Source organism: Cricetulus griseus (assembly GCF_003668045.3).
Source record: "Cricetulus griseus strain 17A/GY chromosome 1 unlocalized genomic scaffold, alternate assembly CriGri-PICRH-1.0 chr1_0, whole genome shotgun sequence".
NCBI lineage: Eukaryota > Metazoa > Chordata > Mammalia > Rodentia > Cricetidae > Cricetulus > Cricetulus griseus.
Window position 1 is genome coordinate 5,546,030 of NW_023276806.1, and position 26,460 is coordinate 5,572,489.

At 42.7% G+C, this 26,460-nt stretch overlaps 2 protein-coding genes across 2 annotated transcripts in view; one reads left to right on the forward strand and one right to left on the reverse strand.

Annotated features, from left to right (window-relative positions):
• Positions 1 to 3,807, forward strand: part of Msh4 (mutS homolog 4) — a 58,820-nt gene extending 55,013 nt beyond the window's left edge. The window contains exon 18 of the mRNA XM_027395128.2: positions 3,523 to 3,807. Coding sequence (XP_027250929.1) covers positions 3,523 to 3,714 — 192 coding nt within the window. The 3' untranslated portion in view covers positions 3,715 to 3,807. The remainder of the gene's footprint in view (positions 1 to 3,522) is intronic.
• A 3,980-nt stretch (positions 3,808 to 7,787) lies between these two features.
• On the reverse strand, positions 7,788 to 17,870 carry Asb17 (ankyrin repeat and SOCS box containing 17). The gene is made up of 3 exons (XM_027395127.2): positions 17,470 to 17,870; positions 10,067 to 10,346; positions 7,788 to 7,994 (listed from the first exon to the last, which is right to left on the reverse strand). The coding sequence occupies exons 1-3, from the start codon at positions 17,868 to 17,870 to the stop codon at positions 7,788 to 7,790; spliced, it is 888 nt and encodes a 295-aa protein (XP_027250928.1).
• Positions 17,871 to 26,460: the final 8,590 nt, after the last annotated feature.

Below are 26,460 nucleotides of genomic sequence, written 5' to 3' on the forward strand. Positions count from 1 at the left end.
CTGTGTTTTCTTTATTGTGTCTAATTCAGCTTTCATGCTTTGAACTGTTTCAAGAGCTTCCTTCACTTGTTTGGTTGTTTTATCTTGGGTTTCTTTAGCTTCTTTAAGAGATTTGTTTATTTCTTGAATTTTTTGGTTTGTCTTTTCCTCTATTTCCTGTAATTTTTTGCTTGCTTTTTCTTCTATTTCTTTAAGGGATTTTCTTGTTTCCTCTTTGAAGGTCTCTATCATCTTGCTGAGATAATTTTTGAGGTCCATCTCATCTTCATGCACTATGTTGGGCTTTTCAGGTCTTGCTGGAGTGGAGTCCCTAGATTCTGGTGGTGTCATATTGGTCTTTTTGTTGTTGAGCGAGTTCTTATTCTGTCTTCTTCCCATATCTTTTTCCAGTGAGTGCAGGTAGGATCTCTCTATCTCCTCTTGTTACTCTTGTTAGTGTGTGTGGGTCAGGAATTCAATGTCCGAAGCTCTGGATGGTCTTGCCTCTCCTCATAGTCTCCTCACTCTGAAGGAGTTAGGCCTCCATACGGATCCTCCTGGTCTGGTCTGGTCTGTGATGAGTCAGTGGAAGGGGAAGGAAGAGTGTCCTGTACCCAGATTCAGGGAGCTGCTCCCTGCCTGGGCGTGTCTGTTTCAAGCAGGGACAAGCCTGGAGGGATCTGGGTGAATGGCGCTTAGGACAGAAGTTGGGTAAAAGCAGGGGATCGCTCACCTGGTCTGGTCTGTGATGAGTCCCATGTCTGTCATTTTTATGTGTTTTTCCTTTGCCATCCTGGACTGTCTGTGACGTCATTTGCCTAATCATCTTATTGAATCCCTTCATCAGCCATTTGGATATAGCTCTCATTCTGAAGACTGATCATTATCTAATTCTTCACATTGCATGTTGTCAAACTCCAGTCACCAACTATTAGTCTTTTGGGCTTTAGCTTTCCCAATGGTGTTAAGACGTGTTCAAGACAGGCTCTAGTTGTGCTGTAATTCCTTATATTCTAACTTTACTGTGTAATTGATGGTTTCCTGCTCACTGACTTGGCTTCCTTAGGTAGCTTTGCCAAGATACTTCCATTTGTTTTGAGCGTCTGATGCCCCCTGTCCCTGAAGATAACTTACTGGTGTGCACTAAAGAACTTGCAGTCGTCTCATGAGTTCCTTTGGAATTCCCATACAGTCGAGTCTACACTCATCTTGCACCTCCCTTAGTTTTGCCTGCGTTTCCCCTAATGCCATCTTATTAGAGAAACAGCATTTCACATATTTTTAAGTAACTGTTTTTTTACTCTTGTTGTCCACTAAGATCCACTCTCTTAGTTACTTTTCTTTTGCCTCCATATTTTCTCCACTTGAGTTTAGTCTCTCTGAATATGCTCAGTGCTTTCTCAAAGGAATCTTTTATACTGGTTCTTAGAGTTATCTCTGTCTTCCTCTTACACTAGAGAGTGGTATTTCTTGTTTTTCCCATGACTTACATCACTTGCCATCACTTTATTGAGCTTTGTCTCAAGTTGTAATTAATCAGAAATCACCTATCCTTTGTCCATCCTTCACTCCCCCCCCCCAACATCCCCCACCCCCTACTCTGTGCTAGAAGCTGCTGGGTATTTTCCTGGAAGGTTGTTTGCCTCTGGTGGGCCTTTCAGTATCCTTCTCTCTTCTTCATTAAAGCCTTTTCTTTTCTCACTCAATATGTCTGGAAGGTGCTTGTCCCAACCCCTTTTTGAATAATCTGTGGTGTTAGTAGTCTTTTCTCTCCAAAGCTTCTCTTTTCAGTTCTGCTAACACTGAATCTATATGTATTTTCTTCATATTTCCCATAATACCTTTTTAAATGATTTAAAAAATTGTATTATTTATTTGAGTTTAGTACATTAGAGGGCATGCATATGCCACAGTGTATGTGTGAGTCTCTTTCTGTCTCTGTCTCTGTGCGTTTGCGCACACGCGTGTGCAGGTCAGAGGACAACAGGAGCTGGTCCTCTATGATGTGGATCCCAGGAACTGAACTCAGGTCGTCAGGTTTGATGACAAACACTTTACCTGCTGATGCATCTTACTAACCTTTTTAAATATATTCATCTGTTTTTAAATCAAAACTTGAATTATCATCTGTTGAAAAATGATTTCTTGTGCGTTCACTCTTGTGCACTTTCCACACTGTCTCCCAGCACCGATTACCATGCCTAGCCAAAAGCAGTCAGTCACTGTGTATCAAGTTTGAGCCTTCAAAGTCTTCTACAATTACCTCACAAGCTATAGCTGTAAGGTCACTTGGGAGCCTGGGCACTGTCTTCCTTTCCCAAGACTCTGCTGGCTCAGGGCTTTGTCCTTTTGCCCAGTTTTGCTTTAGGTTTTCTTTTGTTTGTTTATGCTATCCTTATCCCACATGACTCCATTTCACGTCCCTTGTAATTTCTCTGAGAGTGTTCCATGTCTCTCCTGTGCCTTCTCAGCAGTTTCTCTACCCAGAAGCCTCCCTTCTTGGCACTTCCCCCAGTCACAGTTGGCGTTTCCTGATCTGAGCTGGAGGCGAGCTAGCTCCCTTCTCTGAGCATTGTGTGTCTCCCTTAAGGAACTTTCCTTAACTACCATACTGTATTGCTGTTCGATTAGCACATCTGATGGACATGTTTACAGGCCCAGTAAGTAGACACCCAGACACAAACAAGCTTTGGTGCCTGGAACAGATACCAATGACTTTGATATGAGTGAGAATAATTAAGGTACAAATAGATGATTAAACATATTATTCTACCTTATAGAATAATTTTACTATGGTGAAAGAAGGGAAAACAGAGTCACTGAGAGAATTGTCTGCCATGAAAAAGAGTTGAGATAATACTTATTAAGGTTTACCAAATAGTGTTGAAAATGTTGATTTCTTTATCTAAGTCAAATATGAATTTGACTTAGAAGTTTAATAAATTCTAGTTCCATTCCCAGGTCCATCTTCTATTCCTATTGGAAGATGACATATTTTAAATATTATTTTTGGATATCCCTAAATATTATTTGTTAAAAATCAGTCATAATTTTATATTTCATTTTCTGTTCATTTTTAAAATGTATTTTATTCCTCTGGCAATATTTTCTATTAGGCTCCAACAGTTTTTATATCTTTTGGGCAAGTGGTTTTCTGATGACTATCTTATTCCTGGATGACATTTAAAATTATGGCTACCTCGTAGCATAAGCAGTACTGTGGTTCCAAACCTTTTAAAACACCCATCTTGTGTGTGACCCATCTTGTTGCTGGGTTTGCTGTTACCTTTTGGTATTTTGTTTATGAAGTTGACTGACTTAGCAGAATTTGTCTTTAAATATTATTTGCAATGACATGAATCATAAAGTAGTAAACGTTCATGAGAAATTTAATTCTCCAGGATAGCACCATGTGAGTGTGCGTGTGTGTGTGTGTGTGTGTGTGTGTGTGTGTGTGTGTGTGTGTTCCTATTGTAAGAAAGGAGAAAGAATAGTATCAAAATATGAATTAAATTATATTTTAATTTCATGTTTCAATAACAGCAAAATCAAAGGAGTTCCCCTGAGATGGATAGGTGGAGAGCTGTGTACCATCTTGCTACAAGGCTTGTCCAGGCCGCCCGAAACTCTCAGCTGGAGCCAGACAAGCTGCGGGCATACCTGAGTAATCTGAAGAAGACATATGAAAAGGACTGCCCCAGGGCCGCAGACCTTCCAGAGAGGACTGAGGAGTGATGACTCACAGAGTGTACAGTGACTGTGTCTCAGTTGCTCAGTTTTACATTTTAATTGAAAATTACAGTATATTCCCTTCAGGATTTCTACCTATGCATTCTAGATGGAGAATATTCATTAGAATATCTTTTCTTTCTTTCCTTTTATTTTTTAATTTTGGTTTTTCAAGACACTGTAGGGTTTCTCTCTATAGTCCTGGCTGTCCTGGAACTCATTCTGTATACCAGACTGGTCTCAAACTCAGAGATTGGAGATCCACTTAGTCTGTCTCCTGAGTGCTGGGTGTGTGCCACCAACACCAGGCAAAAGAAAAGTTTTTGTTAGAAAAATCAGACAATAGTTTTCATTTGTGAAGTCTGGTTAAGTTTGTGCTTCCCCACATTAAGTTACAGTTCAGGATACTGATAGACATGTTTTAGCTCTAAAAGTACCCTCCTAGGTATGAAAAGCTACTTCAAACATTTACATTCTGACGTAATGCTTTATGACTCAGTCACATCTTAACCAGGTTTCTCGGGATCAACACTGAAGATTCTGACTTCATTAGAAGGGTGCTGGGAATGAAAAGAAGTCTTTGCCATTCAGTATCGTCCTAGTGTTAACAAAAGCACTTGATAACACGGCCAGCGACACTGGGTGTGGCTTGTTGGCAGCGCTGCTTCCCGTGCTCAGGACTCTGGTTTCTGCTGCTGACTTGTTCCTCTTTCTGCTTTCGTCTTGACCACTCTTCTTTTTTACACAAAGGGAAACAGAGGCAGCACCCGCCTCTCTCCCTTGTGTATTCCCAGGGAACATTAGATATAGGCCCTTATTGCCAGCCCTGGCAGCCTGAGTTCAGTTCCTGGGGTCCATGGGATGAAATGAAAGAATTGATTCACTGCAGTTGTCTGATAACCTCCACATACACACTCGGTTAACATGTATGTGTGCATATACACACATTAATGTGAGGAATTAAGTGTTGCAGGGACAGTTGTTAGCAGAGTGGAGACCATGAATCAAAAAGGAGGAGACAAGAGTCGGCGGCCGGGAGGGAAGTAGTCCAGCAGTAAGGTGAACTGGAGGATATATTCAAGGTCATTCCTCAGATACGAGTCACATTTAACCTCTGCTAAATTCCACAAGACATCTAGGAAGTTTTCATCATTTAATCAGGAAATTTTCATCATTGCTGCAAAACCTTCAGCCAACTAATCAATCCAATTTACTTTTATTTAGATATTGATGTAAAAATAGTTTTATTATTTCCTAAAATTCCTTTCTCCCAAGCTGTTTAAAGCTATTTTGTATGTATCAGAAATATACTACAAAGCAAGTAAAATGAGGACGATTGCAATGTCATGAATACAGATGACTAGGAAACGGTCCCTTCCTGATTTTAAGATCTGTTTCTGTCTTTGCTATTTTTCTGTGCCTTCCTTTTATGTTATAGATAAGTATCCCACAATCCAGCCTTTCACTGTAACTGCCCACAATGTCTTAACAAGCTGCTGTATGCATTGAACACATGGTCCCTAGTTGTTTGTGAAGGTTATGGAACTTTGGGGGTGTGGAACTTTGCTAGAGGATGTATGACACTGGAGCTGGGCTTGACAAGTTTATAGCCCTGTCCTACCTGTGTTCTTTGTGCTTGTTGTGTGAGTTGGATGTGATCTGTCGGCTTCCTGCCCCTTTGACCATGCTTTCCCCACCGTTGTGGATATGCAGCCTCTCTGAAGATGTAAGCCAAGAAAAACCCTTCCTTAAGTGTCTTTTGGCCATAGTGTTTCAGTCCATATTTCCACCTCAGCAGTTTGTCCCACAGAGTAAACCTTGCATCAGAAGTCAGTATCAGGACGAGTTGGAGAAGAAAGGGAGCTTACCCACAGGCCTAGGGGCCATGTGTTATCTACAGTAACTCTGCCACATAGCGTTACACATTCTAGAATACTCACAGATGTCAGGTGAGCAGAGTCCCATTGTCCCCAGACACTCCCTTGCTGTGGTCTCAACTACAGCTGGCCAGACACAGGCTCTACGTCCCCATGAGGCTTCCTCCAGAATGTCCAACAGATGGGATAATGCATAGTCTTTTGAGAATGGCTGTTTTCACTTGGAAATAAACCCTTGTGCCTTTCACTGATGACAAGTGCCTATCGGGGTCTGTCGTTCACTGAGGGGTCTTGGATGTAATCTTTTAATGTGTTTTATGTGTATGGCTCTTTTGCCTGACTATATGTCTGTCCCACATGTGTGCACTGCCCATGGAGGCCAGAAGAAGACATCAGATCCCGTAGAACTGGAGTTACAGATGGTTTTGAGCTATCATGTGGGTGCTAGGAATCAAACATGAGTCCTGAAGAAGAGCCAGTGTTCTTAGCTGTGGAGCTACGTCTCCAGCCTAGTTTTCAATAATCTTGAGTAAAGTTATAAGCCTTCTTTAGAGGGTTTTACTGATGGCATTTTCAAGTCTAGATTACATAGAAAAGAGTTCTGTAATATATGAAGTATACCATTGATTTCATACACAATTGCCAATCTACCTCCCAGAGTTGTAAAGTGCTCACTGTTCCTTACTAGTTCTTGGTACCAGTAGTTTTCTGTTTAATGTTTAGAAATGATAACATTTGTGTTAGGGGTAGAGGGTAAAGTCTCTTTCAAGTTTTGGGGGTAGTGGTATTCTTTAGCCAGCAGTGATACTTTATTTCTATCTCTCCTGGATTTTGAGTTTCCTTTAGCCTACTTTCTCTAAAAGCACATTTCTAAATTTGTTCTTTCAAGCAAAAGTGTTTAGAATAGGTCTTACTTCTACTTGAAAGCTACAACACAAATCCAATACAGTAAATATTTACTATGAGGCAGGTAACATGTTAGAAGAATAAAAGGCAGGATATTTTCCTCTAAACCCTTCAGGAGGACAGTGCAGTAATACTGTAACATATTTAAGGTAACAACACAGTATATAACTTTCATTGGTCACAGGATCTTTAAAGGATGGCATGACAAGGGTTTAGAGAGGGCACTTTTATGAGAAGGATGAATATGTAAAAGCAAGGTGAGATGGTAGGAAGGTTGGCGTTCCTGGTGAATGGAGAGCATGTGATAGCCAAGGGAAAGGCTAGGTGCCTTCTGTCACTTTTACCTGAAGAACACTGGAGTTTGAAGGTGTTTTTATTGTTGGAGGTTCAGGTGTGTGTGGTAGTGGTAGTGGTGATGCAGGCTGTAAGATGACTCCAGTATCATTTTACTGAGACCATGAGTGGTAGGATGAATTGATCCGAGGTAGCTGTGTGATCTAGGGTCAAGGAGACCAACAGATTAGATCATTTCAGTAGGGTCTGTGGTGGCGCCAGATTGAACAATGAGAAGAGGCTATGTATGCAAGAGAGGAGTAGAAAATGGCCAGGGAAGAGAGCATACTGGCTTAAAAGACACTGAGGTTTTGCTATGCTTTAACCAGATTTAGTAACTGATCTGTAAACCAGGGGAGATCCTTGAAAAATTGTTTCTAATTCTGCCTTTGTGTAACAAGCTGGATATCACAGAAAAATCTAGGGCTCTAGGTATTCTTTAAAGCTAAAAATGTGCTTTGAATACACCTATTTTTTATAACATTAAAATTTGTATATATGAAGATTTGATATTATATGTTATACAAAAATAAATCTTTTATCTAATGCATATAATTTATTTCACTGCATAAAAGGTAATGGGTAAGGTTACAGGGTAACTATAGTGTTGGGCTCAGGATAAATGAAAATATATTTTTAAAATTTATCTTATCTTGTGTATGTGTTTTGCCTGAATGGATATATGTATACCACATGCATGTCTGGTACCCACAGAGGTCAGAAGTAGGGGATCCCCCAGAACTGGAGTTATGGATGCTTTCTGGCCACCATATGGGTGCTGGGAATTGATCTCAGATCTTCTGTAAGAGAAATTAGTGTTCCTAACCACTCAGGAATCTCTCTAGCTTTGAAAAGGTATCTTCTAAGAGATTATCTCATGCAACAAACTTTCGTGAAGTTAATAGTTTATTAACTTCTAAATGTACAGTGCTGTCATCCTGAAGAACAGCATACAGATGCATGTTAGCTTTCCAAATTCAGGAAGTTTTGTAGACGTGCAGGAATTAGAAGTGAAAATATTCCATTTGGGAGCATATTGTTGGCCAACAGTTGAGTCCTAATGGTTATTCTGCAAAGGTGGACGAGTTCACATGGATCTTTGTATCTCGTTGGAGGGATGTAGTCCAACCAATTTTGAATGATTGGACGTCTTCCCAAGCTCAGCTGTGTCTGGAGAAAAAGAAAGCTTTGATTTACCCTTGAAACAGTCTCAAGTATTTAGCACTTTTAAGAGATAGTGAATTTATATAACCCTGGTAACCTTTATTTATTAAAGCCTTTTCACTGTATAGGTGTTCTATTCCAATGTTGTCCTCCCAGTGATGAAAGAACCGCATGGGAAGGCACTAAGCAAAACTGAAACAACGAGGAGGAAGTTTATTTCGGATGGAGGATACTTCTATGTTGTCACCTCTTCTGTCAGCACAGCCACATGCAAAAACCATCCAAAAACTAAACTCACCAGTGCTCAGGTCCTATTCAGAGAGTTTTATTCTAGACACAGGTGATGTAAGTCATACAGCTTCCCAGTCGGCCCCAGCCCATGTAGATCAGCAAGACCTCAGTGGAGGCCTGCCTGAATGAAGGGAGGTCTCCTTCAAATTTTAGGAAGCATCTTTTCAAAGATTCTGATCTGGAGGTCAAATGCCAGAGGCTAAGAGTATTGCTCCATTGAGAGATTTCCCCAGGGACTCACATGGCCCTGGAAGAAGGGAACCAACGCCACGAAAGTGACCTCTGACCTCCAGTTGAACCCCATTGCACATATGATATTTAAACAACATAACAAAGCCCTTCTTTGTCCAGGCCTTGAGACACTTACCCAGTTACACTGTTGTCAACTGTTTAAAGAATATCTAATTTATATTTAACTGTGGGAAGAGCTTGGGAAAATGACTAGGTATGTAATGTAGACAGTGTCTGTGCATACAAGGACGTGGCATAGAGACACCCAGACATACTTAAATATGTCTGCCATATGAGGGGACGTCATGATGGCAGCACAAAACTAACAGGCTGCTCAGGCAGTGTGGGCCTACCCCCCCTTCTTACACAGCACGGCTCCACTGTAGTGTATGAACTGTAATCGTTTGCAGCCTGGCTATGAATTCTTGACCTCCTAGGTGACTGTGATCAGTTTTATCCTGGTACTTTTTGTTACAGTTTTACTTGGGGGATTGCAGACTGTTCTGAATTTATGTGTTCTGTAATCACCATGCAGGGCGGTTACTATGAAGCAAAGATGTACTACATGAAGACATTGGAAACAATTTTAGTGTGTTCTCTTTTGAAAATGGGTTGCCAATTATAACCTGACCCATTTGCTCGCCTTACAACTGGCCCACACATTGATATTTCTTATCAGGGCATTCAGAACCCAGCAAAGCATATGCCTTATGAATCAATGTCTGAAGTTAGACTAGAGGAACGGTTGACTGCTTGTTAAGCCTGCTGGTTAAATTTGTAGGATTATCTTCCCTTTACATAGATTAATTAGGTCCTTGCTAATTAACTTCATGATACAGTTTGATATTGCAATATGCAGCTCATTTTGAAGAATGAACATTCCCAATTTATGGTTGATATATGGGTGATTTTTTTCCTCTAACTTGGTCTAGTCCCAAAACCTTACTAAAGAGAAGGTCTCCATATTTCTGAGAGATATTTTCAGTTGAATAAATATTTTATGTCTTTATATTTCTATAATGCTTAAAATTGCTTTGGGATCATAAATGGAAAAATCTATTTCTTGGTATGTAATTGTATTTGTGGGGAGAAATGGAGCTGTCGTTTTGAAATATTCTACTGGAAAGAGTTGTTGAAACTTTAACTTATTTTGTTCTTAGAGAAATCAATACAGTTTGTTATTGAAATATAACAATTTACATCTGTTTAACACTAAAATAAACTATAAATTCAACTTTTGAAGTTCATGATAACAAAGTCAACATTTGAAGGACTAATTTTAGCTAATTTGGATTTTGCCTCATTTTTAATTACTGAGCATATGAGCAGTGATTAATTCATCATTGGAAATAGTGCACAAATTAAGAACACTTCTCTTTTGCCTTCATAATTATGTCCTAGCACTTGTATGTTGGATTGCACCCTCCAAGAGCAATGTCCTGCCCACCTCACCCTAGAGCAATGCCTTGCTCATCTCTCCCTTAGCAATGATTTGCTTACCTCACATGAGAGAATGAAGCCCTGCTCACCTCCCCCGAGAGCTCAGCTCAGCTTACCTCTATCTCCCGGACTGAGATTGCAGAAAGCACTCTGGAGCAAAGCGTTAAACATGTCTTGGCATCTTCTTGAATGTCAATCAGCTCATGATCAACCATTATTCTCACTCTTGAAGGGTACAGTAGTATTGTTAAAACAATGTTGATAGGGTTTTTTTCTCTTTCTAGGATTCCATACTGCAGGAGAATTTTTAAGATATTTGACTGTCTTGTCTGAGCCACATAGAGTAGAGGTGTGATGCCACTCAGTGGACTAGGGCAGTACACAGGTGTGAAGGTTCTGCAAGCCAAAGGCAGATCATGCAGGTCATAAGCACTCTGTCTTATCAGTAATGGAAAGGTAGCTATAGTACCAACTGTTCACCTATGAGCACCATGTAACTAACATTTATGCATAAAGTCTTAAGAAGAATTTGACATTGTAACTATAGACCAAACTGAAGGAGGAAAGAAAGCTCCTACCAAATGCTGAGGCCTCCTTGCACAAGGCTGTCGCTTTCAGTCACAGAGCTCTCATTGCTATGGCTCCCACACTAGTGATGGGTATAAACCTCACCAAGCTCTGGAAATATAAAATGCAAGTGAAACTTTTACTTTGTTAAAGATTTTTTTGTTTTCTTTTGTTTTTCGAGACAGGGTTTCTCTGTGTAGCTTTGGAGCTTATCCTGGCACACGCTCTGTAGACCAGGCTGGCCTCGAACTCACAGAGATCCTCCTGGCTCTGCCTTCCAAGTGCTGGTATTAAAGGCATGTGCCACCAATGCCTGGCTTAAAGATTTATTTATTTTTTTAAAATTATGTGTCTATGTGAATTTGTGTTGTGTGTAGGAGCCAGAGGAGGCCAGCAGAGAGCGTCAGATCCTCTGGAGCTGGAATGACAGGAGACTGAGCTTTGGGTCCTTTGAAAGGGTGGACAGTGTGCTTAACTGCCAATCCCTCTCTCCAGCCCAGTTCACTTTATTAATATAAATATTGATCATTTTGATATCTTTGCTTTTGTTCTTGATCATATATTAGACATGAGGTTGAATTGAGAGTTAGTTTTTCATCTAACAAGTATAACCACCCTAGCCCTGTTGTTCCTTTTTAGTAAAATAAGGAATATCGCTTATGGAGAGACCTATCTGAGGTCCTCAGGAGAGAATCTTATTTTCCTCCTTCAAGAGTGAAGTTCAGGACTAGAGAGGTAGTTCATCGAGGACTAACCCTAATCCTTAGAACTGCTGTTCTGGTGGCTTCTTAGCCATGAGGGAGACAGGATTTCTGGGGCTCAGTCCTGGCCAGCTAGCCAGCCTGCTTGATGAGCTCAGGTTCAGTATAAGACCCTGCCTCAAAGAAAAGTGGACATCCAACTTTGCCCTCTGCTCTACACACATCATCATCATCATCATCATCATCATCATCATCATCATCATCATTATTGTTTTAGAATTTCTAGACAGCCAGGGCTGCAAAACTGAGTTTTTAAAAGACGGTGTAGCTAGAGTAATGACTTTAGCAATCAAGAGCAATTGCTGCTCTTTAAGAGGCCTGGATTTGTTCCCCAGCACCGGTATGGCAGCTGGCAGTTGTCTGTAACATCAGTTCCAGGGGACCTGATGGCCTCTTCTTGCCTCCAGGAGCACCCGGCACTCATATGGTATAAAGAGAGGTATACACGTGCAGGGAAAACACGCATACACATGCAATAACTGCACCGAAGCTTGTATCTTGGAGTGTCCCATTGTAGATGTCCACATTTCAGTTCTCTATCACAGAAGTGAAATGGTGCACAGTGTTTGAAATCGTTTCATTTAATGTGCTTTTATGTTCTTTACTGAATTACTTACTATAAATGTAGAGAAAACATGGTAGCATCTCTGACCACAGGAAACTTGGTATCAAGGTGCTTAATTTTGCCAAGTAACAAGACTTTTGAGATTAAGCAAAGAGGAATTTTATTAATAAACATTGCATGTGAAATTCTCTTGAGAGGCCTAACTGAATACTGATCCAGTCTATAAATTATAACGCAGAACTTTGGGATTGCATGTGGTGGTCTTGTGTATGTGAATATTTGGTCTGCAGCTGTTGAGGCAAGCAGGCTTTGAGAGTTTGAAGCCTCGCCCCATTCCAGGTGCTCTGTTTCATGCTTGGGATTCAAGATGTGAGCACTCCAGACCCTGCCCCAGCTGCCATGCCTGCAGCCAGCTGCCATGCTTCCTTCCACGGTGGGCTCTTGACCCGCCCGAACTGTAAGCTCAGATACACTCTTGTATAATTGGCTTTGGTTATGGCTTTTATTACAGCATCAGGAAAAGTACGAATAGAGATGAGTGACATGGCCCGGTGGTAAAGCCACCAAGCCTAGAGAGCCGAGTTTGATCCCTGGAACCATTTTGTGGAAGGAAAGAACTTCCACAAGTTGTCCTCTGATCTTGATACCTGTGCTGCAACACACACGTGCCTCCCCCCACACAAGTGCACATACGACGAGCAGCGTGTTCCAGGGGGCTCTGCAGCTCCTCATCTCAGCCCTGAGCAGCTGTGTGACTTGGGTCCGCAGTCTCCAGGCTTGCTTCCTCCTGTGTAGATGCACTCTCTGCTCCTTCTTTCACCAAGTGCTTTGCTGAACAGCTGCATGTCCAAAGTGTACTGAAGAGTAGGCATAGAAATGAAAGATGTGGTTCTTACCCACTGTCAAGTACAGCAGACAGTACATATAATGCAGGATGGCCACTGCTGTAGGAAAAGTTCGCTTGGGCAGTAACACCCTGAGGAGGGCACTCACCTCTCCCTGGGACAGTCATTTCCTGTCAGATAGCTAAGATGGCAGGCTTGGAGGATTAGCAGGGGCTTTCCAATGGAAAGTTTGGAGTGCCCCGGGTACAAGCATATGCTGGCACTGGAGTATCGTCCTAGACACTAAAGGATGGGACATTCCTGGTAATGTGGAGTCCTCTGTCCCTTACCCTAGTCAGAAACTGAAAGTACAGTTGGACACTCACTAGCCTAATCTAACTCTGAATGCCAGACAGAGAGCTGTCACTCACAGGAACAGGCTGCTGCAGTGCTAGGTAGCCTTTCAGACATCAAGATGCATCTGTCTCCATTCTGCTGCCAGCACTGTGTGTGCACACCGCTGATCCTTCTGAAGTCAGTATTTTCCTGGACAAATTTTTTCATGAGTACTTCCAAAATATATCAAAGTTTGAGCTCCAGCTTTCTTCTGGATTACCTCCCATCACCACCTGAATCCAAGATCATGGCTGTATCAAGGTCTTTCACCTGTGTCTTTGTGTTCTCCCCTCCAGTTGCAATTCTGAGACATGTACAGCCCATCTTAGGAGACTGTCCAATAAGCCCTTTGTAAATAGCTCTGTAGTCACCCTGAACCTTCTCCTGAGGTCCTTTGAACCTTCAATCCTCGTGCTCTTGCCATTTTCTTGTTTTTGTAAACTTGCATAACATTTTTACATATTTCTCTCTTTAAAAAAATCAGTTGAGCGAAGTGTGCTCTGCAAATTTAAACTCCAATAGGGAAATATTTTATATTCTCTCTCCTCCCTCCCTTCTTTCCCCAGCCCCCCTCTCTCTCATGTGTGTGTAAATAAGATGACAGCTTGCAGGAGTCAGTTCTATCTTTGTACCATGTGGACTCCTGGGGTGGAACTCGGGTTGTCAGGTTGCCAGCAGCTGCTTCTGCCAGCTGAGATCCTACCAGTTTAAGGGAAGAACTTGTTGTGGTTTTGGCTCACTGCTGTATGTATCTATGAGAACTTAAAACAATACTGACTCTGTAGAGGGTCAATCAAATACTTTTTATTGGAATTTGATTTTAATCCCAATAAGATTTGTTGTGCTTTATACCATTTAAGGGCAATGTAATTCTTTTATCTTGCTAGTTCCTAAGAAGGTATTTGACTTGGCCTTCTAGGTATGGGAATTCAGGAAACTCAGAGCACAAAGAAAGTGGTCATTGTTAAGATTTAGGAGATTCGGATACATTAAAATTTACATTACTTCTAGGAGAAACTGAGTGAATATTGATTGAAAAACATTGAAAACATGACTAAAACTCAAATAGGTTTAAAATGAGATTTAAATATCCAATCTGTATCCACATGATGTGTGATTAATCCTTGGGTTTAAAGAGTATGGAACTGTAAACCAAAATTTGCTTAATGTGTCCTGACAGTTAATCATAACAGTGCTTATGTGGATGGAGCACGGCAAGCAAAGCAAGGACTGGATTTTAAATGTGAGGTTAATGACCTGAGCCCTGTGTGTCTGCAAGCTTGTCAGACTTGCTCATGGAAAGAGGCATAATGCCTTTGTAAAGACACATAGTGGATTACTCTGCTTTGTAGATATGTTTCTAATTCTACATTCTCTTTTGGCTGACAAACCGAATAGACTTTTTTTTTTCCGTAATAATGTGATCTCTGGTGTTTACATAGTACATTTTCTTGAAGCTTCGTTTTCTGAGTCAGATCAGCCTCAGGTTCCCCAGTAGATTTGTAATCTGTCCCCTCAGCCCTCTTGTCTCCCTGCCCTCAGTGTCTAACAAGGTGTGCATGCCATGTCAGCCGATTTTGATTTGACCATTATCAAGCGATTTCATCCATAACCATAATCTCAACCACTCTTCATTTATTTCAACAAACACTGAATGCACCAAGGGAAAGTCACTGTGTTAGTTACTTGTTATCAGTGAACCCTTGCTGTCTTTATCAATTACTAACAGTACAGGGTTAACATAGAACATAGAATAAGTAGTACAAATGTACCAGGAGATGCAGGACTGAAACATTACATCTGGACAGAGACTAGAAGAAACATTTATTTGCCTAGCTGTACCAGTATGCAAATGCCTGCAGTGGTGAAGGACAATAAGGAAGTCAGTGAGGTTAAAGGGTAAAACTGAGGTCTGGGGAGATGGGAAGCCCACATCGTGAAGAGTGTCATAATGCCTGTGAGAAAGTCTTTTGGACTTGGGATGGATATGCACGAGAGGCCTGGCTCTAAGAGTAGCATGGCTCTGTTAGTTGTACAACAGAAGGAAAGAGGCCACTTAGCTTGGGCCAGGGTGATAGCAGTTCAGACAACGTATCTGACCACTGCTTGCAGGTAGACAGAACCAACAGATACCATAACAAATTAGACATAGGAACAATAAAGGCATCAAAGATGGCATTATGTATCTAGGCGCCAGCTGCCTGAATATCCCCTGGGCTGCACAAACATTTTTTGTCCAAAATGGATTTAGTAGGTGTCTTGTCATACTTGATAGGTTTATATCAGGACAACTGGGCAAAGGGGATTTCTAGACTTGATGGTATAAATGGCTAGTACATTCATGAGATGTAACTAGTTATGCCATACCCTGAAAGTCAAATATCATGTTTTCTCTCTAGACTCAATTATATGTACTTGAACAGTAATGGGAGGAAGACAAAATATTATGTTTTCTGTCACAAAGAATTTAGATTTAATTCTATAGGTGCATACACATATGACAACATAGCATGAATGCAAACGGGAGCGACCAGGAACCATGGTAGAGGAGGAAGCACAGGAGGTGGCTGCAGAGGGGATGAGTTTAAGTAAGGCATAGTGACACCAAGGCATGAACGTGTCACAAGGAAACCATTATTTTGTATACTAGGTTTAAAAAGTTACAATGGGAGATTCTATTGCTGTTGTCTTGGTAAGAGATGACAGTGGCTCCATCTGGATTAGACATGAGGAACTAAGTAGGATCTGTTTCTACAGATGGTCAAAAGGACTCACGGCTGTGATGGCGAAGGAAGAAGAGACTGGGCATAAAGCCCAATGTCTGCCTTGAGCAATAGGATCAGGTGCTGCAGAGGTGAGAACCTGATTGGCCTGGAGATGGGTGAGTCCAGTTGGCATTTTATCCCATGTGGTGATCTCAGGTAGACAGAGAGGAAGAGAGGTCAGGGCTAGAGATAATTACCTGGAAGTCGCTGACATGCACATAATATTTCAAGTCACGGGTCCAGGTAAACATTTGAGGGAAATACACAGCCCTCCGGCCATGGGCAAAGGGTGATTTATACCAGGATGATGTGTAATAGAGATGCTACAGCAGAGTGTCGAGCTGGTGGCCTGGAGTGAGCTACACAAGGTTGCCACACATAGAAAGGCACCAAGAGATTGTCAACCTCCTTCAAAATCTAAAACTTTGGTTCTAAAAAAATAAGAGAGGTTTTGTCCTAAGTGGAATTGCCTATAATGACTTTAACCCTGTCACTGTGTCCACACAGAATTTACCAATTTAAAAACTGTTCCATACATAGTGGAGAAGGAGCAAGGCAGTTTGAGATATAGCGTGCTTGCTCAGTGAGGGTGTGGGCAGGACAGGCCTTGAGTTCCATCCCAGAGAGTGCAAATGATTCATCCTCTGCATGATTCACCGTTTCTCTTTGATTTCCATTAAAATTTCCCCATTCTCTTCCCACATTTAACTCTTATTTCCTTCTCTATTTATTACATTTTCCAAGGGTACCCCTGGGCTTTCAGCTTAGTTATTACAAGTTGTAACTACATAAAACATCACATAAAATGACAAAAAGTCCTATGGGGGTGTTGTTTACTATTTCCAGCCCCCGGGTACCCATTCGTGTACTGGGGTGATCATTCAGGACACGGTCTGGTGGGCTCTCAGGGGCAGCGTGATATAGCCAGGGGTCATGGCTACTCCAGGCAGAGCCCACACTGCCAAGTCTCCCATCTGGGTCTTGTGCACTACCTACCTCCCGTCACTGTGCACACAGGATGTGATGGGTACATCTTTTGAGGAGTGAAGAAGTCAACACACAACTGTTCTAATCAGGCCAATAGCTGAAGCCAGGGAATTAATTGACTTTGGCTCAAACTCTTGAGCTGCAAGAAAGTCACCTGGGTCTTTTTGCATTCCTTAAATTGTCAGGTAGATTGACAGGTTCAGGCTGCAACACCCTGGCCACCATGGAACATGATTCCCAGTTGTGGAAGATTTGAAATCAGGTTTATTAACATCTGACACAGACAGAGAGCTCTTGTGTCGACTGTTGACCATGAGGTGATGGATATATTCTGAGTTGTACTTGAGGGAGTGAACTATATGCACACCACAAGCATGCAATCTCAGTAGCTCCAGAAGAAGCAAGCACAGTAAGTCAGAAGACAAGGCCTCTTTCTTTTGGAGGGAGTTTTAATACATTTGCTAGCACCTCCTCACTGGAGTGCGCCACAAGGACTTTATAGTACATGACGTAGGGAAAATTTCATGGTCCATAATGGAGCCAGTGACACAACCCCACCTTGCAAGCTGATCTAAAAAACAGTTCTGTACTCCCTCCCCCCTCTCTTTCCCTCTGCCTCCCTCCCCCCCTTTCTTATACAAAGCATAAGAGTACCTCCATATGAGCGCCAGGTTGCAGCTTCTATCTTGGACATAGTCCTTCGTCTTCTTGAGAAGCAGCTCCACAAAGTCAGGGTTACCTTTTCTAGCGAAAACCCAGTACAGAATGGTATTCACGCATATTTCAGTAAACTCGAGGTTGAAATTGAGTTCAAAACGGTGTCCTGACTTTTCCACAAATGCAATATAGTCAGTGAGGAGTATGTCAAAGCCATCCAAGTCAACATACCTCAGAATTTTTGCCAGCGTTCTATAAATCCTGGGTTCATAGCAGTGGTAACCCCACTGACCCAGAAACTGCAGAGAAGGCCTCTTAACTATCTTGTCAATGAGGTTGCAGAATATATTGCCTCTTGGAAAAGAAGTCTTACGGCATAATTTAAAAGAGTTATTCATCGCTTCTTAAGGGTAGAAAGGAAACCGCAGGCAGTCATACTGTGATCCTTCAGTTACATATTTTGATAATGTAGTATGCTCTACTCCACACACACACACCCTTAGACCAGCCCCAGAGGAAAGGCAGTGTTGGGTGACATCACAATCCTTGCAGAGCTGTCATCAGCACAGGTCAGAAGGTGGAGGCAGTTTGTGTAGCTGGTGACATTTGAGAGACCCAGTGGACAGCAGCGGAGAGCCAGGAGGTAACACACTTAACTTCCCAAGAACTCCACACTGGGTGTCTCTCGGGTGTGAGGAGCACCCTGTATACATCACGCTGCATGTTAACATTAATTAGTTATGGGAACCTAGTCAGGGACAGCTCTCAGGTTCCACGTGGGTCCTGCCCACTCTCAACCCTCTCAGCTTCTTTCCCCCATTTTGTAGTTGCCAGCGATGACATAGGCTACCCAACTTGCCAGTAGGCATTCTGCCATCCCCACATGTAAGAAACTTGGTTCTAGGATTTCAAGTTTTGTAGATGCTATTCCTCTCCACACCTGGAAGGAGCTATATAATTGGAACATAAAAGAAACTTCAAGCCAGAGTTTCTGTGGGATAAGTGGGTCATTAGTAGTGTCGGTCTCAATGCTGTGTGAAGTTCTTACTCCATTTTCTGGGGGGGGGGTGCCATTCACATGTGAACCCAGTTCCAAGGGATCTGACACCCTTACCCAGCCTCCTCAGTCACAGACACACGCATACATGCTTCACAGGGAAACATGTTGGCAGAACACCCTTACACACAGAAATAACAAAGACAACAAAGAGAGCAGGCTCCTTGCTAAAAAATAAGAGAAAGACCAGCCTCTGTTGCCAGAGCAGCCTGGACTTAAGCAGCTCTGCAGGTTTCATAGCTTTTTCAGGCTGGAGCAATGACTTGGGGGGGGGCACTAGCTGCTCTCCCAAAGGACCCAGCATCAGTTTCCAGCACCCACAGCAGGTGGCTCAAAAAAACCTGTAACTCCAGCTCCAAGGGATCTAAGACCCACACCTGTGCACACCCTCTGTGGTAGTTTGAATGTAATTAGCACCATAACCTCATAGTGAGTGGCACTATTAGGAGGTGTGGCTTTGTTGGAGTGGGTATGATCTTATTGGAGGGAGTGTGTCACTGTGGGGTGGACTTTGAGGTTTCCTATGCTCAGGATACAACTCAAGTGTCTCAGTCAACTGATTGCCTGAAAGATATAGGACTCTCAGCTTCCACCCCAGCACCACGCCTGCTTGCCTGCAACCATGCTTCCTGTCTTGATGATGATTGATTGAACCTCTGAAACTGTAAGCTGCCACCCACTTAAATGTTTTCTTATAAGAGTTGCTGTGGTCACAGTGCCTTTTCACAGCAATAAAAACCCTCCTACATAAACAGATAAATAAAAGTAAGGTCAATATAAAAAAAAAAAAACCAAAAACAATATCTCAAGATACATGACAAAGTGACTTTTTTCCACGCTGAACTTTTTTACTTTACTGTTCGAGAATTGATACAAGCTTTAGGAAATGCTAGACTTGAGCTCCCATAGAATTTACATTTGCAAAGAACTGATGGCAAGTTGATAGATTTGTCTCTCCCTCATAGGGTCTACTCATATTTGTCACAGGACTTCTGAACTTAAACTCAATTGTTACGATAAATCTTTCTGCCAAAAGCCATCGAGTCCCGCTGTCACATGTGAGCTTCACGCCAGCCGCCCACCCGAGTTAGGCCCAAATGAATACACAGAAACTTGTATTAGGTTCAAAGCTGCTTGGCCAATGACTAGGATTCTCATCTGCTAGCTCAGTCTTAATTATCATAAATCTATATATTTTATAAGACTCATCTTATCGGACGCCTTATTGGCGTCCCTCCTTGCCGGTGGAAAACATTGTGCTGCTGGAGGAGGAAGGGGAAAAAGAGGCCCTTCCTGTTTCTCCTTCGCTTAAATATGAGTCTCCTTGCTATGTCATTTCCTGTCTGGATCATCACTTCTCTACTAAATTTCCCAGAATCCTCTTTGACTTCTAGTCCTGCCTAACTTGCCATTTCATTGGCCAAACAGTATTTTATTTAACAATCAATAAGATAAACATACACAGTACATTCCCCATCACTCAATTTTAAAAAATATTTATCTTATGTTTTACTTGCATGTGCCTGGGGCCCTCAGAGACCAGAATACTCCCTGGGGCTAAACAATCATGAACCACTATGTGGTGAGGGAACCAAAGCCAGGTCCTCTAGGCGAGAACCCAGTGTTCTTAAACACTGAGCCATCGCTCCAGCCCTTGCCTCAAGATTTTATATGTGAGTTTTCCTTGTCTCGGATCTACCCCTGAGGCTGGTCATTTCTGGCAGGGAAGGCCGGCCATAGACTATCTAGCATATCATTACACTTAAAAAATAAACACACATGATTATATCTTAAGAACATTAAACAGACTTAAAATTACTTAGATAATATAGGGCCGTGGATCAAGTTTTTAGCCCTTTTAAAAATCAAAACTGCAGGCTAGACATACAGTTTAAATGGAGGACACTGATTCTGTGTTCCAGAGAACAGAATTAGACCATGCATTGTTAATTTGGGCTTCCTAGTTTGTTACGACATCATACCCCATTTCTATATCTTAGGTGAAGCCTCTTACACAATAAATCATGGGGCCGGTTGAGATGCCTCAGTGAGTAAAGGCGGGTGCTGCCAAGTCTGACGACCTGAAGCCACATGGTGGAAGGAGAGAATTAGTTCCTGCAAATTATCCATTGACCACATGCTTGCATATGCACACACACACACACACACACACACACACACCTGTAACAAAGTAAAAACACATAGATCCAAAAGTAAAATACAAATCAACATCTCAGGTGACAAAAAAATCTATCATGTTATTGGAAATTATCATTTAAAGGTCTTAGATAGCAATGTCTTAGAGGAAAGTCCATGGGATGGATTCATTGGTTCTTTAGTTTACTTTTTTTTGTTTGTTTGGTTTTAGAACCTGTCCTGGCACTCGTTCTGTAGACCAGGCTGGCCTCGAACTCACAGAGATCTTCCTGCCTCTGCCTCCTGAGTGCTGGTACTAAAGGCGTACACCACCAACACCTGGCTTTAGTTTGCTTTATTTCTGCAAAGCTTTCCAATATTTTAAGCCATGATCATGTGGCTCCTTTTATTGTTACTTTTATGTCATGATAAAGGGCTTCACACTCGTTAGTAACCATATTTGATGTATGAACATCTTTAAAAGATGTTTAATTTTGGATTTTTTCATGTAGAGACTTATGACAGGCATTCATTTATTTAAGTCCCTCTTTCAGATCAGACAATTGGGAGATTTGTTTTTAAGGGATTTGTTTTCTTATTTGTCTGAGTGTGCATACACGTAGAGCCCAGAAGAAGGCATCAGTGTCAGGATTATCACACTGAGCCTATTCCTTTGAGACAGCCTTCTGACCCCAGTGATCCTCTTGTCTCTGGGATCTGGACTGCAGTCCTCATGGTTGGGCAGCCGACACTCTCACCTGGTGAACCATCTCTCCAGCCCCAAGTTCCCATTGAATTCTTCATTTGGATTTTATTGCCAGAAATCTTAACTAGGCTTTCTTGATAGCCATGTTACTTTCTAGTTTCTTCTGTTTCATTTTCCCCAGAAACAGTGTCATCTGAAAATAAAAATAATTCTGGCATTTTGAGTTCAGTAAAGCTTTATATCCACTTTTACACTTGCTTTCTGGGTAGAAATTTCAAGTCAGTGTTAAACAGCTATTGCTTCAAACATTCCTTGCTTTTCCCTTGGCTTTCAAAAGAAATGCCAGTGTGTTGTGGAATACTATTTTAACTAGGCAAAGGTGAGCTACATTTGTTTATGCTGCATTTGTTTAACTATGGAAAGATGCATTGCATTTGTTTCATCTTGCCTGCCTTAGGCACCTGATTGGTCTAATAAAAAGACGGTCAACAGCTAGGCAGGAGAGGGATAGGCAGGCTGGCAGGCAGAGAGAATGGGTAGGAGGAGAAATCTAGGCTCAAAAAGAATGAGAAAGGAGAGAATGAGGAGAAGAGAGGAAGATGAGAGAAGAGAATAAGGGAGAGAGAGACACACTCCGGGGGCAAAAAGCCAGGCAGCCACCAGACAGACAGACATGAGAAGCAGTGAAAGTAAGATATACAGAAGAAAAAAAGGTAGAAAGCCCAGAGGCATAAGATCAGGCTGAGCATTCATAACTAATATCAAGTTTCCATGTCACGATTTGGGAGCTGGTTGGTAGCCCCAAAGAAAAAGCCTAGTTCCCAGTGGTCATTTCCCTCTGAAGTCATCTTCCTCTCCTCCATCTCCTGCTGACCTGGAGGAAGGTTTGGGTTCCTCGCTTGGTGCTGCAGGTAGCCATGGCCTGTCAGTAGAAAATGGCAAGGATAGGAGGCCCTGTATGCTGACCTCTGCTAACAGTGTGGCCTTACTGAATGTGATCTTAGCTAGGCCTACTTAATGCAGCATTTGTATCAGGAATGTGTACTAACTTTAATCAATATCTATCTATCTATCTATCTATCTATCTATCTATCTATCTATCTATGTATCTAACTATATCTATCTGTGTATTGATTTCATCGGGTGACTTTTTACCCCGTGGCTCACTGGTGTGATACGATGGTACTGTTAAAGGATATTTCATCACACTGTGAGCCCCGAGATTGCATTATTTATTGGAAAAACCTGCTTCTAGTTGTGGTGTGGCTCAGTCACACTTTTAATCCAAGAGCTTTCTGCTTGACTATTATAAACAGGATTAAATAAAGTCAACCATAGGTCAAAAGGCAGAGCAAGCAACCAGTTGACAGGAAGTGAACATGGGATTATTAAAAAACCGTAGAGAGCTATAGGGAGTCAGGAGGATGGATAGAGAGACACACAGGCAGTGGAGGGCGGGACACTGGGTCACAGGAGAGTGTTTAGGGCAGTAGGAGAAAGGTGGAGGAGGAAGGCCAGCTGGTGCTTTCTCTGCCTGTCTGAGCCTGTGGGCTTTCGCCCTAGCGTCCCATTCCTGAGTCGTTATTGGTAAAAATAAATAAAAAAAAATGAGACTTTGTTAAAAACATTTCTTAAATCTTCTACTCTTTTAATTAGATAAAAATCCCACTCAGTTAAGAGACCATACTGGGCATTGGTGGCACAGGCCTTTAATCCCAGCACTCCGGAGGCAGAGGCAGGCTGATCTCTGTGAGTTCGAGGCCAGCCTGGTCTACAAAGTGAGTACTAGGAAAGGCTCCTAAAGCTACACAGAGAAACCCTGTCTCAAAAAACAGAAAGAGAGAGAGAGAGAGAGAGAGAGAGAGAGAGAAAGGAGAGAGAGAGAGAGAGAGAGAAAGTCTCCCCAGAGAAGTTACATTCACGCCAACATCTCTAACGGATTCCATTTCAATGAAAAGAGCAGGGTGTTTCTTGATGTACAGAGAAGGAACCAGTTTAATAAAAATATTTAGGAAAGACATTTAGGGTCATATGTTTTCTGTTTGGTATCTTTTAGACTACAATCATACTTTTGTTTTCGTTGTGTGTGTCTGCTTGTGTGTTGCAGGATATGTGAACACACTGTGAAACCCAGATTTTGTTATTTATTGGAAAGACCTGTTTTTAGTTGTGGTGTGGCTCAGTCCTAACACACACCTTTAATCCAAGAGCTTTCTGCTTGACTAATGTAAACAGGATTAAATAAAGTCTACCATAAGTCAAGAGGTGGAGCAAGCAACCAGTTGATAAGAAGAAAAAAAAAACAGAGTAGGAGGAAGCTGGGAAGACAGAGGCTGGGGAATTAGAGGAGCACGGGTTGGAGGAATTCCTTTTTTAATTTTTTGTTTTAATTTTAGAAGCACTCTTATTTACGTATCTATCCCCCCTTTCCCTTTTCCTCCCATCCTCCCATGCTCCCCACCGACCTCCCCAACCCACCCCCACCCACTCTGCAAGGATAGTGAGGCCCTCCACGGGGTATCATCAAAGTCTGTCACATCATCTGGGGGAGGGCCTAGGCCCTCTTTCCTCCTTAGGGAATGGGCTCCCAAAGTCCATTTGGGTTGGAGGAGTTTCCTTTGAGGTGGTGCAGAAGAAAGATCTCTCTGGGACTAGGGCCCAGGAGTAAGCAGCTGGGCGCTTTCTCTGCCTCTCTGAGCCAGCAGGTTTTCACCCCAGGTTCTGGCTCAGAGTCTTTATTGATAATATAGAATGATAGAGACTTAGTTAAAAACACCAGTGTGCGTGTGTGTGTGTGCACCTGCCTGCCTGTGGCAGCCAGGGGTTGACATCAGCTTCATCCTCTGTCACTTTCCACCTCTGCTCTCTTGCTGAACCCAGCAGAGCTCAGCTATCTAAGCACCGCACGTCCTCAGCCCTGAGGATGTTACAGAGAATGTGTTACAAGAAGGCATGATTCACCGAGCCAGAGAATTTTAGCTGGAACTACCCAAAGTGGGAGAGAGCTCTTTTTTTTTTTTTTTTAAATAAACTTTATATTGATTCTTTGTGGATTTCATATCATTCATTCTGATCCCATTCGTCTCCCTGTCCCCTCCTGCCCTTGTGGCCTCCCCCAAAAAACAAAATAAATTTTCAAAGTATAGTCAAAAAAACCCAACACAAACCAAAAACTAAACAAGAATCTCAGTGTGGAAGTTGTGCTGTGTCCCAGTGAGTCACACAGTATACCCCTTGGTCTCTGACTCAAGGGCTCTGGCTTCTACTACCCTATTGATACTGGGCCCCCAATAGGACGCCTCCTGGATATCCTGTTGTCTTGTGTCATGGAGATCCTGTAGCTTTGGATCTTTAGGACCCGCCCCTTCACACACTCCTACAGTTCATAGGTGAGGTGGATGCTGGGTGGGCTAACTTGTAATCCTGGTTCTGGGCCTGGGTGGTAGCTGGCTTGGTCAGCCTACCAATGTTTCCTCATCACCACCACCAGGGCGAGCTCTCCAGCACTGCCCCAGCTAATTCACCCAATGCTGCAGACAGCAAGGGGAGGGGCCAGTCCGCCTGCTCTCTCACCCTCAGGCCTTGCATTTCCACAGGCAGGCCACCAAGAGCAGCTCTACTGCGCTGCCCAGGTGAGGTGTCTGACCTGCTCTCCCAATTGTTACAGTTGGCAAGGGGTGGGGGTGGGGCATATTCCCCTATCCATGCTACCACATGGCATTCGAGGGAGAGGGCAGGTGCTTCCCTTCTGCTCTCATGTACAACAGGACTGACTCACCTGCGCCCCTGCCAGAGGGTCAGCTCCAGTGTGCTGCTCAGGTGAGATGCAGGGCCTGCTCTCTCACGTGTTGCAGCCAGGGAAGGGCAGGACCAGCTCTCCAGGTCTTGTGACTAGGGGCCAGCTCTCCTGCCTGCCAAGGGACAAGGGGAAGGGCATCTTTCCCTTACCCACACCACCACAAGGCCGACAGAATGAGTAGGAACAGCTCTGCAGCCTTCACACCCTCTGGGCCTGCTCACCTGTGTCCCTGCCAAGAGGGTCAACTCTACTATGCTGCCCGAGTGAGGTGCAGTACCAATTTTCCCATTCTTACGAGGCCAGGGCCAAGGGCCAGGGACCAGGGGCCAAGGACCAGGGTCAAAGCGCAGGCCAGTGCCAAAGGCCAAGGGCCAGTACCAGACATCCACGTGACCCTTGGTAACAATGCAGGCCTGAAAATCCACAGACTCTGCTGAAAGAGCTCTTTGAAAATAATTTTTTTTCTGGATGTCTTTTCTTATTAGCTCACCGTATACTTTAAAGCACAAAAGCTTTTCATCTTGCCTCTTTTGGATAATTAACTAAAAAATCATCGTTGCCAACCACAATAATTAGATATTTTAAAATTCCTGTTCTCATCACACTAACCTGTTCTTATATAAAAGGTACATCATATCAGATTAGTCATTGGAAAACTTGGTGAGTTTCTAATTCTCCAGAGGAAAGCTGCTACATAAAGGTAAACAGAGTGGCCTGGTACAGCTCTGGAGCCATTTCTCCAGGGCTGAAGCTCTAGTGTGGAGGGAGTGACTTCTGTGACTTTCCCATTATAATTCAGTGTGCAGCTATCTCGAAGCAATCTTTAAATACAACTCAGTGTGATGTGCCTGCCCCAGGCAAATGACATTTCAAATCGTGATTCTTTTCACCCTCAAAGCAAGAAGGTCTGCTCTTTCTTGTAGTTGGAGTGATTTAAATGAAGTTAATTTACCAGCTCAGAATCTAAGTTGTGACTCCTCAGATTCTTTCATTTCCATTACAAATTAGGTGAGGCAAAGGTGCCTCTGACTAAAAGACTCTGAAGAAAAGACCAGGGTAAAAATGTTATTAATTTGAACTCTCTTGTTTTTGAATTGCTGGTCGTGTAGGCAAAGGAATTAACGCTTCTGGGCAAAATGATCCGCAATGGAAATCAGTGTGTGTGCATGAGGGAAGTCACGAGCTTGGCCTTTCCCGGAGAGCCAGAACAGGAGCCCAGGCCACAGCCTGACAAACAGCTTTCTATTTTTCACACAGAGACAGAAGAGTGGGCCAGTGAGTGCTGGTCAC